The sequence below is a fragment of the Triturus cristatus genome, chromosome 6 (assembly GCF_964204655.1).
Source record: "Triturus cristatus chromosome 6, aTriCri1.1, whole genome shotgun sequence".
In the NCBI taxonomy this organism is placed as follows: domain Eukaryota; kingdom Metazoa; phylum Chordata; class Amphibia; order Caudata; family Salamandridae; genus Triturus; species Triturus cristatus.
In genome coordinates, this window is record NC_140589.1 from 719,510,733 (window position 1) to 719,523,546 (window position 12,814).

Below are 12,814 nucleotides of genomic sequence, written 5' to 3' on the forward strand. Positions count from 1 at the left end.
ACGCTAACTTCCTAAGCTTTTCACAAGTTTGAAACCTTTCTGGTATATTTTTCAATTGAACATTATTCTTTTGTCAAGATTTTACTGAAAGGTACTGGTTCGATTCAATTTCATTATTATACATTTTTATGTATAATTTACTGTGATGTAAATTTTTGAACTTACTTTTTCATATATTGGAATTCGTTTTTTTTTGTTTGTTTTCTTTTCTGGAATACACTCTGTGAAACTTTAATCTTCCCACTATGGCATCTTCTCAAATGTGTAATCAACCATCAATATTTTTGAGTGCTCCAGGAAATCCTACTTTGACTTGGAAGAAATGGTACAAAACTTTCGAAAATTATATTGTAGCCATTGATGGAAAAAAGTTTCCAGCTGATAGAAAACATGCGCTTCTTTTTACTTATTTAGGTCCAGCTGCCATTGAGATTTTTGAAAATCTAACTCCTATCGCAGCACCTGCAGGGGCAGGTGATTCTTGGGACATTTTCAAAGAAGCTGTTGCTAGGTTGGAAAAACAGTTTATTGAAGAACCTAGCATTTTAATTGAACGTCATGCTTTTAATAAGAGGAAGCAATTTGCTGATGAGACAGTGGAACAGTATGTAGCAGCCTTAAGAGTCCTGGCTGCAAATTGTGATTTTGGTGCAAGTGTTGATATTTGCATAAGAGATCAGTTTGTTTTTAATTGTGAATCGAAAAAGATACAAGAGAGATTATTGGCTTGTCGAAACCCCACACTATCTGAGGTTATTGATATTGCCAAAGGTATTGAAAGATCTATACGATCATCTAAAGTATTATCTTCGGAAGAGAGTCCAGTCAATACTCCTGTGTGTGCCATTCAAGTTGGTAAAAAAGTGTTTAAGCCTAACATTGTGCCAAAGTCTAGTAAACCGTGTTGTTATAGGTGTGGATCCAGGTTTCATCTTGCTAATAGTTTGGAGTGTCCTGCCATTAAAAGAAGATGCACCAAATGCAATAAGGTTGGTCACTTCCAAACTGTTTGCAAAAATGTAAGGAGTGGTTCCTCTACCAGTAACCCCAGTTTAACAGTAAACTCTGTAAATGAGGTTACTAATGATGTTGAAAATATGATCATCACTTTGTATGATCCCCTTTTTGATGTTAATATGATAAATGTTGGTTTTAAAGCACCTCTAGGAGAAGTTCTTATCGGTGATGTCATTCTTGAGGTAATGGCTGATTCTGGCTCTCCCATTACTGTCTTATCTGATTCTACCTTTGAAGAAAAATGGACAGGTATACGACTTTGTGCCACGGACGTCAACCCAAAAGCATTTGGTAATTTTGATATTGAAATGTTGGGTTATTTTGAAGAAAAACTTAATTTTCAGGGACGCTGCATTTTCACGAAAATTTATGTTGCGGTCAATGGTAAGAATATTGTTGGATGGTTTGATCTGGGCAAATTAGGGATAATGTTATGTCCAGGTACTGATACTCCTATTAGATTACGTGATATTACTGTTAATCAGATTTCATCACATGATTGTAACACTGATAGTATTTTATCTAAACATACTGCTGTCTTTGCTGATAAAGTTGGTCAGGTGAAAGGTTTCATGCATCACATTAAATTGAAAAAGTGTGCTATTCCTGTACAGCACAAAGTACGCATGGTACCTTTAGGGGTTCGTCAAAAACTCAAAGAGCATTTGGACAATCTTTGTTCTGAGGGCATCATTGAAACCACTAATAGTTCTGAGTGGATTTCGGCTATTGTGATCGCACTTAAAAAAAATGGTGATTTAAGGTTATGTATTGATTTGAGATCACTCAATAAGAACATTATTATTGACAGTCATCCGCTCCCAAGGATTCAAGAATTACTCATGGCTGTCAATAATGCTAAATATTTTTCCATCATTGATCTCAAATCTGCGTATCATCAAGTAATGCTGGATGAGGAATCAAAAGACTTGACTGCTTTCGTAACCCCTTTTGGAGTCTATAGATTTTTGCGTATGCCATTCGGACTAGCATCCGCTGCTAGTGTTTTTCAAAAATTAGTGGATGTATTGTTTCAAGATCTAGTAGGGGTACAGGCCTTTCAGGATGACATACTTATCTTTGCTAAGTCTCACGAAGAACACAATTCTTTATTAGGCAATGTCCTTACCAAATTAGAAGAAAGAGGGATGACTGTTAGCAAAGAAAAGTGCAAATTTTTTGTGAAAGAAATTGATTATTTAGGACACAAAATTTCAGGGGAGGGCATCTCTCCTAAAGTTGATTTGATCAGTGCTCTCAACAATGCCATTAAGCCATATGATAAAGATTCTCTGAGATCCTTTTTAGGACTTGGGGAATATTATGCTAGGTTTGTACAGGGTTATGCTTTAGTTGTTGAGCCTTTGAGACAATTGCTTAGGAAAGGAGTGTCTTTTGTTTGGTCTGAAGATCATGACAAGGCTTTTGTAAAGGTTAAAGAGCTCATTTCTAGAGCTCCTGCTTTAAAAACGTTTGATCCCTGTGGAGAATCGGTAGTAACTGTTGATGCCAGTTCAATTGGTCTAGGGGCTGTGTTCACTCAATTTGTAGATGGCAAGGAAAGAACCATTTCATTTATTTCTAGAGCCTTGAAAGGTGCTGAGCTTCATTACAGTACAATTGAGAGGGAGGCGCTTGCATGCGTGTGGGCTGTAGAAAAGTTCAAGAACTTTTTATGGGGAAAATCATTCAAGTTAATCACTGATCATAAACCTTTAGTTTTTATGATGGATGGTGTACAGTCTGGCAATGCTTCTTCCAGACTCATTAGGCTTATTGCTAGGTTACAAGAATTTAACTTTAAGATTGAGCATATTTCTGGAGGGAAAAACATCACTGCAGACTGTTTGTCTAGATTGCCCGCTGAAAATGTCACTGAAGATTCCTTTGTGGATAATCATGAATGTGTAGTTGCTTTGGTGGATGTGTTTAACAGTTGTGAAGGAAAAATTTCTGAAGCTGATTGGGTCAAATTTTATAGTGAAGACATTTTGATTAACAAAGTCAAAGAATTTCTGATCCGTGGTTGGCCTCCTTTCAGGAATCTTGAAGCAGGGTTACACAGTTTTGCTCAAATTTCAAGTGAACTTAGTGTTGAAAATGGATTTTTGGTCAGACATAGTGTGTTAGTTCCCCCTGTGGGTCTCAGGAATAAGCTTATAGAATTAGCTCATCTTGGTCATAATGGTGTTTCTGGAACTAAGAGAGCTCTTAGACAACATTATTGGTGGCCAGGTATGGATGCTTCAGTGGAGAGATTTGTGGATACTTGTGCTGTTTGTGTTCGTTCTGATAAACATTACAAGGTTTCCACTGAGCCCATTGGTTTACAAGAAATTCCCAAGGGACCTTGGCAGAAGGTATCCATTGACTTTTCAGGTCCTTATGACATCTTAGGTAGGCAACACAGATTTCTTATTGTGTTAATTGACAATTTTTCTAAATGGATTTACCACACTTTTGTGGAACATCCCAACACTGATGAAGTGATTACGTTTCTAGAAAAAGTTTTTATTGTTGAAGGTTTTCCTAGGATACTTATGTCTGACAATGGTGTCCAGTTTGTTTCATCTAAAATGGTTTCCTTCTTAAAAAAGTGTGGCATTAGAGCTGAGCGAGCTCCTTTATATTGTCCAAAAGCCAATGGTCAAGTGGAGAGGGCTAATAGATTTGTTAAGGATGGCATTCAATGTGCTTTGGAGAGTAAGAAGAATGTGTTTGATTTTCTTAATGAGAAGCTTTGGGCATATCATACCATGCCGCATTCAGTGACGGGAGTTTCTCCCTTTTATTTGATGAGAGGAAGAGGGTGTTGTACACTAGTATCACCATCATTTGAGTTAGAAGTTCATAAGGATTTTGAGAAAACTCTTGATAAGGTGAAAGACAGTTTAGATGAGGCTGCATCTAAAAATAAGGTCTATCATGATGACATACACAGGACCAAGTACAAGGACATTAGTGTTGGTGATTGGGTACGCATAATTAATCCTGGTCTGCCACGCAAAGGTTTGTCTAGATTTTCTGCTCCTGTGCAAGTTATTAAAGTCTCTGAAACTGCTGTTCTTTTACACGAAAGAGGGTGGTGGAATAAAAGTTCTATAATTCTTCTTAAACCTGGGCAAGAAAAGTTGTTTAATGCACCTGACGCAGATGAGTCTTTTTGGGATATAGGATCTTCCAACGATAAAGGTGCATGTGATTCTAATCTTAGACACTCTGTTGATAGTACACATGTAGCTAGTTCTTCTTCTGATTATAGTTCCAAGTCATGTTTTGATGTGTCTGTTTCTAATTCTGATGCTCACAATATCTCTTCTTCTGAGGAGTTGATTCCTGAGGGGGCTTCTTTTGAGGTTCCTGTGAAAAGGATTGTGAAATTACCTAAAAAATTCGAAGATTTTGTTTTAAAATGATTTGTTTTTTTATTTTGGTTTATTGGTTTTATTGGGATTTATTTGTAAAAAAAAAAAAAAAAAAAAAAAAAAGGGACATGTTGTGTGGTGTCCTTTTAATTAGTAGGATGTTTATTTGGAATGCCCTGATGTCAGTAACATGATGTAGGTCTGTTCCAGGTTGCTTAGTGACCGAGAAGAATGTTTGTGTTCACTTCGTGTTCTGTGCTGACCGGTGCTGGAGGGTCTCTGTTATCCGCACTGGTGGGTTTACTTATTTACAACTAAAGAATAATCTACTTGATTCAACTACGGTCTGGGACCCATCTTTACACTATGACTCCCAAAGCACATTTTGGGGGTTTCTTGCAACACGAACGTCCTCCAAACCAATACCGTAGCCTCTTTAAAAGATCAATCTCCGGCCAAACATTGAGATTCTCGAATATTATCACGTGTCATGCTTTATCTGAGTTCAGATCCCTCTATCATATCGTGACCTTTGGAGCAAAGGCGGTTAATTGCATTTCTACTTAACTGAGGGGTAGATTATGATTATCAATAGCATTAATTGTAGCCTAGACAGACAGACAGATAGATAAATACGAAGTGAATTGCCACTTGAAACTACAATCAGACAACACCCTGCTTTTGAGCCACGATCACATTACATTCTGTAACGTGTGGCTTCGTTTTAACATTGAAAAGCTGAAAAGTGTGGCCTTAAAAATCCAAATATGAAAAGCGCCGTTGGCTGAAAACCTACAACTGGCTGAAAGCGTCGCGCACTAGCGTAGATAATTGAGATGCTGTCATAGGGAACAAAAACATACAAAGTTGGGCACTAATACTATCTTGCCCAATCCATACTAGAACATACAAAAGACAAAGGGCAACGCAAAGCTGACAAGAGTGGAGCCCAGAGCGAGTAGGACGATAAAACGCGTGACCCAGAATGACTTGAAACTAACGTATTCCGCTACGCTTGCAGAGACCTGTCAGTTTCTTTTCGGCTGCTCTCTGTTTTGCGACACTGCCGTATTTCGCTTCTCCCAAGATGGCGGCTCCCATGGCATGCACCTGAGTTTCCTCTGATGTGCATCTCTAGGATTTGGAGCAGTAACCCTGCTGCGTGCCTTGTCAAGTCTAGGACATTAAACAAGGCCACCCCGAACGGCAGGAATAGACCCCCCTCTCCAACATAGAAAATCAGCTGGCATTAGACAAAAGCGAGATCGAATCTGCAGCAGAGCCATTGGCTAACTTTCACTTTCCAAAGACAGCAGGAGCCACAGAGGCACCACAACACTGATCAGAAGAGAAGAGCGGTGACATTCTCTCAGTTGCTGCTTCGGGTCGTTACGGCCATGTCTCGGCTTAGCCTACTCCGGCCTGGGCTATTCCCAGGGTTGACAGCTCGCTGCAGCCTCAGCTTCTTCTCCGGATCCCAGAGCTCCCCTTCCCACTGGAGTAAAGTGGTGTCAGACGCCGAAAAGATCGTGGGCTACCCGACCTCTTTCATGAGTCTACGTTGCCTGCTCAGCGACGAGCTCAGCAACATCGCCATGCAGGTCCGCAAGCTAGTGGGCACCAGGCACCCCCTGCTTAATACCGCCAGGTAAGGGCATGCTGTTAGCCGCCCCTGCTGAACTTTTTCCACGCCCCCTCATCACGCACACAGACCACACTCACACGGGTGGCGTATCCGGTCACTTTTCCGTGGCAGACACAACCGCCGTCGTCTGTTTATAAATCTCCCTCATATATCGACTATTTTTTTTTCGTTTTTCTTCCTTATATTTGTATTGCTGCGTCTCAGCGTAAACTAGCATTACATCATAAAAATTAAAGTGCTTCACTTTGTTCTGCTCCTGTGGAGTATCTTCTAATAAATAGCTCACCACAAGAATGCCAGTCTATGTTTTGGGAGCTTTAGTTACGCTTTGCAATGTCTTCTTCGGGTTAAGAATCCGTGTGATATAATCCAATGTGACAGTACGTTTGGCTTCCTAACCCTTGTATTGCTGTTTAATGTAATGACCCAAATGTTCACTTGTAGTGTTTGTCATGTATGAGTTAGTACTTCACATAAGGCGATACAGAAATAAACGCGTTGGCATCGAATCTAACTAATGCAGGAAAAGGGAGAGATGCATCCGGATCCCGCATCCGGGAGTTATTGCTGAGCCGGATCCATGCCAGTCACAATGAAATATGCTGACTTTGTCCTAGCGTAATTTGCCAACACTGGGAGTGGGACACATTTAGTGGCGCCTGCAGACTGTCTGCTTTGATTTCAGAGTAGCAACTACATGGGGCGAGGGAGATCTCTTATTTTTGGGTCCTGCTGGCACAACACAAATGTCGCCTTTAAAGGGCCATCAGCACTCCTTTTATTCGAATTTCTTCCTGGCTGGGAGGCAGCTGGAGCTTAATTTCATGCCAGTGCCATTGAGAAAGGAAGACACTGCTGTTGTCACTTCACTAGTGCTTTCGAGATAAATTATGATTTGTTGGCAAGTTGTTCATTATTTCCAGGTGATGTGTATTCACTGTAAATGATAGATGTTTCTTTTTATATCAGAATTCTTAATACGGGCATATTACTAGCCAAAGTAACATTTTTTAAGTAATCTTAGAATAAATAAGAAAAGCTTGAGAAAGACAGTAAGGTTATAAACGTATGCCTTTCAATTTGCGTTCAGCTCCTTCATGCTGGGTTATAGCCCACTAAGCTATATTATAAACAATTGTAACTTTCGACCGGCAGTTATGGCAAGGATCTGTGCTTTAAAAACAGTAACCCATTGAAATGTTTACCTAAAGTACAGTTTTGTATAAGCATAGCACATGCTGTTCTTTGCACAAGGCTCATTACCACTCTATGCTTTTATGTGATGATTCAGTCCTGTTATTAGACTGCATGTAACGTTTTACAGAAAGTGCATTATCCACCAGATACTCTGGTACTTGCTGGGTACACAAAGATCTCTACAGTGGATGGCTTAATCCCATAAGATGTTTTTATTTACACTCAAGATCAGTCAAGTTATTCAGCATAGGTTTAATGTCACATTTGTCCTTGTTGCCAATTTCTTTGTGGGATGAATTTATACCAAGTAAATGTGTTGGTTGACAGACACTCCTTCTAATGGCTTCACCCTGCATGCCCAAACCCCTTTATGCTGCCACCCCTTCACTCACAATTTATGGAATGGAGTAATTTATTTCCATTTCTGGCACTGAATCTCATAGACTGCATCTGCAGGACTGGAAGCTAATTATGCATTCATGTGAAATGTACGTTTTTGGTACTGAAATGCATTACAGTGCCATTATAGTGCCTAGAGTCCTTTTGGGAAGTACATGTATAATATGTTTGTTGTTTATTGCTTTTAGTGGAAGCCTTTACCGTGCAAAATTGAATTGGAATCTGGTTATTCACTGTCGCGACGCCAGCACTGGTTAACCTGTTGTGATGTCACCCAGGGGAAGCGCTCACTTAACATTTGTTTCACCGCCTCTCCGGGGTCTCCATAGACCATAGTGTAATGACAGAATAACATGTGGCAGTCTCACCTGACACTCCAGGGTCTCCACTGATCCGATGGAGATGGGAAAACAGGGGGCAGCACTGTGCCTGCGCCAATCAACTACTTCCCTGACTAAATGATTCTGCTGAGATCTGTGCTGAGGGGAAACCTGAACCACACTGGTCAGTGGCTCTCAGAGAACCACTGCCATCGCGGTACCAGCTTTCTACTCTCATTCAGTGCAAAGAGTGGGGCTTTGAGCTGGGAGTGTGGTGGAGTGCGCACAGACTGTGTTGGGGTGTTGGGGGTGGGTGGCAGGAGACCAGAGATATTTTATCTGCAAATTTACTTGAGGTGTTGGGAAGGGGCACAGGCAGAGGGTGGCGTGGTAGGGTGATAGGAGGTCAGGTAGGTTTTTTATTTTTATATTTGCCTGTGGGCAGTGTGGCCTGAGGATTTCGCAGGGTAGTGGAGGTGGGTAGCAGAAGTCCGCGATTTTTGTATTTACATTGGGCAGGGGGGGTTTATATCTTGATGGTGGCAGATGGGTAGCTTATTTCGTAAATCATTTATTTTTTAATGCATGTTGTACATATGTCCCCCATCACTCCTCTGCCCTTGTGTAATGATTTGAAGGGGGCGTATACAATTTTTTTAGGTCTCGCCAACGCAGCGCGCATGTGTTGCATAGGAACGAGACCTTTAGTCATCGGCACAGCTTTGCGGGCAAAAATGTGCACGCGTTGTATTGCTTCCAATGGCAACGCATGCACATCTGGTGATTCCCTTGCGGGAGCGAGCTGCACCATATGGTAGCAATTATCGCACTCGCCCCCGCAAGGGAAATGCTGCCTGCTCTCGGCCGCACTCCCCCCCCCCCCCTCACCCCCTACTTGCGCGAGACGCGGGCGCTTGTTTTTTTTGGAAAGTGAGACAGAAAAGTTTTAAAATTACAATGCCATGGGTCAGCCCTTCAGGATATTATTGTTCTGAATAAGCACTTCCTGTTATGAGCATGTGTGGCAGGCCTTAGCGCCTCCAGTACTTGGGCCGTTTGTCACAAGTATAGTTTACTGAAGCTGCAAGCTTTCCCCGACCCTGTCAACAGAGGTTGGCAGAGAAGCTTCCATCGAGGCGGGATGTTCTACTTTAATGCAGCCGGAGAGGAGCCTCAGATATTTGACAGGAGTGTGCTAAGTAGCAAAGTTTAATACAATTAACATATTGGCTCTTTCTTAACAATCGTGTGCCTAAATGTACCGTTATCAGAAAGCAATATTTAATGTACTCATTATTCAACCGTGTTAATTTATTTAAGCAAATGTTGCTTTTATTAGAATATGATTTTGTTTCGTGGTGGTGTTATATACCTTGACCTTGCATTTTATCTTCTGGTGCTTTCATTCATAATAGCTTGCTTCATTGTACATTTCACGTATAACTTGCTTTAGTTGCTGAATTAGTTTATGAAGAAACTTTATAATAAAATGAGGTGCAAAGATGTTTCTGTAACTTTTGTCTAACTTTCGCAAAGTTGGCTGGAAAAATGTGCAACTCTGCGAAGACTTTGCCTTTAATAATTGTGTCTGGCAATCATAAATTTTGCCCAATTTTTTTAACTGTAACAAAATGGTTTTGCATTGGATACATGTTGAGAAAACCGATATGCCCTGGCTATTAATTGTGGTAAATTTCGATATATCAAACCTGTCAACATTTACTGGGGTTGGAGTGGAGAGCATGGCCTGTAAATTCCAAGAGGTGGAACACTGGCGCACCACCTTCCTCATGTAATAACCCATTTTGATGAGGAAACTTGACATTAGAGGTATTGACTATACCTGGTAACCACTGCGGCGTGTGCTTTTGGTATCTGCCAGGTACGGTAAAGACCACGCCTCCATCCCGCCCACTTGCAGTTGGGGTATTAATGGTGATTTCTTGCGCCGTACTATTGTGTATATAAAAACTTAGCAATGGGTAAACATGAAGAGAAAAAATATGCAAACATTGGCTATTGTACAAAGGAAAACTGCAAAAGATAAACTTGCCGAGAAATGTTATGCATACATTTTCAAGATTGGCTGCATTCGATCAGATTGAAATTTATCTAGCTGTTTGGCGAAAAGCACTGCAAAGCGGGATAAAAAATACATTGGTGAATTCAAACGTAAAGCACGAAATATTAGTAAAGGGCAAAACAAATTTCACAAAATCTTGATGGCGACAAACAAAAGATTCTCAAACACCTAATTTTAAAACGTGCCTCCATTTTCTTTTTTTTATTTGCATGGTGATGGCTGAGGCAGCGGGGTCCTGTAAAAGTCAGGCAAGGTGTGCTACAGCATTGAGTCTTTGCTCAGCCTCTACCGAGGAATTTAGGATCAGACGATCTAACATAATCGAAACTTGGGCATGTCTGCTGGGAGCTGAGGCTAAAAAAAACAATGAAAAGCAGTTTCTATCTCACTTTGAAGGCTGACTTGGACTGTCAGCAATTGACTTTCCTTTTTGGAAGAGGAAGTCTTAAAATTCCATGCCTGTACATTTGAAAGTCATTGTTTCTTTTCTTCAAAGTTTAAATTATGTCATCAATTTAAGTCTGGAAAATGATTGACTTTGATAAAAAGATCTGAGAAGAAAGAGAACATTGGTTTTATGTAGTATTTATTTCAGCCCATATGGTATTTTTATTAACTAACAATTGGAGTTCAGTTCTGTAGCTTTCTGCAGTCATGCTTGCTCTAGGTCAGCTGGACTCTTGCATAGATGCGGAGGGCAGGTATGTTGTGATCCGGGGTGTCCTGGACGGGAGGCAGGTTCTGATTGCGTCACTGTATGTGCCCAACACGGAGCAGGCGGCCTTCCTGGAAGCGGTCTCTCTTAAACTAGCTAATTGGCATGATATCCCCATGATCCTGGGTGGGCACTACAACTGCGTCATGGATGTGTCGCTGGACCGCTCCTTCCCTCCCTTGCCTGGCACGGCTACATATGCAGCTGCGAAGGCGCTGAATCAATGGGCCACAGATTGGAGTCTTTCTGACGTATGGCGCCATCATCACCCACATGATAGGGTATATTCTTATTACTCGGGAGCGCATGGCTTTCATGTACGACTGGATCGTATTATGGTGTCCACTGATCTACTGCCGAGTGTTTCTGGCTCCCATTATATGGTACGCACACACTCTGATCATAACCCACATATGGTGGAACTGCAATGGGATGCTATGGTGCCGCCGATACCTATGTGGCGCCTTCAGCCAGATGTCCTGCTTGATGCACCCTTTCGTGACCTCCTGGCCATGACCATGGCGCTGTATTTTGAAGAAAACGCCGGCACGGCTTCTTCGCCCCTGCTTGAGTGGGATGCCTTTAAGACAGTAGTCCGCGGTCACTGTTTAGGCGCGCAGGCAGGCATTAGGGCGCAGCTGGAGAAAGAACTCACAACTTTAGAAAGAAAGTTGGCGATGGCGGAGCCGGTTGCATTGGGAGGGCCCCGAGGCCAACTTGATAGTTACAGGGAGGAGCATGCCGGGCTTCTAGAGCGATTACGATGTCTCAATTATGCCGCGCACTCGGCACGCACACATCACATGGGGGATACGTCAGAATGAGGTGCAGACACCTGTCACGTCCGTGCGAACGGCGGCCGGGGGCCTAGTATACACGCAGCGGGATATCCACGATACGTTTGTGGCTTATTATCAGGGATTGTATATGTCTAACATGCAGGCCACGACTCAGGAGTTACAGCTCTATTTAGATGAGTTGGTCCTGCCGACACCCACGCGCGCACGGGGGGGGGGATTGAATGGTCCTCTCCTTGCAGAGGAGATACGGGACAGTATATTCTCCCTGGCAAATGGGAAGTCGCCAGGACCGGACGGCCTGCCAACAGAATTTTATAAAGCTTATGCCCATATATTAGTGCCGCGACTGCTGCAAGTGTACGAATCAGCGTTGGATGAATCAGCGCTCACTGACACGCAGAACGAGGCTCTGCTTGTGTCTCTCCCCAAGCCTGACAAAAACCCTGACTGCTAGGATCATATCGCCCGCTGGCACTACTTTACACGGACTATAAAATATTTGCATCTCTCCTCGCTAAGCGTCTTTCGCCCTTAGTACGCTCATTGGTGCACCCAGACCAGAATGGTTTCGTACCGGCTAGAAGCACCTCACTAAACCTCCGTAGATTTTTTAGGATACAGCAGTATGTGACACAGGGATGGCCCCGTTCCGGATGCCTGGTATTGGATCTGGAAAAGGCGTTCGACTCCTTGGAATGGCCCTATCTAGCGGCGGTATTACGCAAATATGAACTAGGCGACCTCTTTCTCACAATGGTAAGCCTACTATATCAACTCCCTACTGTTCGTGTCCGGACTGGTAGGATTGTGTCTGATCCTATTAGAGTGAGGAGGGGGACGAGACAGGGATGCCCGCTATCCCCGCTACTCTTCTCTCTTGCTATGGAGCCACTGGTGATGCTGCTCCGCAGGGGAGGGGAGGAATGGGGCATATGCCTAGGGGATGGGTTGCATGCTGTGTCTCTGTATGCTGACGACCTCTTACTGTATATACGTGATGTTACTGCCATACCCACGTCCATAGCAAATATGCTGAGGATGTTTGAGGAAATGTCGGGACTCCGGGTAAATTGGGCCAAGTCTGGAGTGTATCCCTTTAGTGCGGCAACGACAGAAACAGATGTAGTCATCAATGGCTCGCGGCTCCCGTGGTATCCCACCACCTTTCGATACTTGGGGATTTAGATATACCGAAACCCAGATGATTTAATGGAGGGTAATCTGACGAGGGCCATTTCGGCAGTACGCGCGCAGGTACACTTCTGGAAGTCGC

At 42.6% G+C, this 12,814-nt stretch overlaps 1 protein-coding gene across 2 annotated transcripts in view; it reads left to right on the top strand.

Annotated features, from left to right (window-relative positions):
- Positions 1-5,442: 5,442 nt before the first annotated feature.
- PDSS2 (decaprenyl diphosphate synthase subunit 2) overlaps positions 5,443-12,814 on the top strand; it is a 675,726-nt gene continuing 668,354 nt past the window's right edge. The window contains exon 1 of one of the 2 annotated variants that reach the window (XM_085611218.1): positions 5,443-6,030. In XM_085611218.1, the coding sequence (XP_085467344.1) occupies positions 5,780-6,030 (251 nt within the window). In that variant the 5' untranslated portion in view covers positions 5,443-5,779. The remainder of the gene's footprint in view (positions 6,031-12,814) is intronic. The other variant, XM_085611219.1, reaches the window with a different exon arrangement.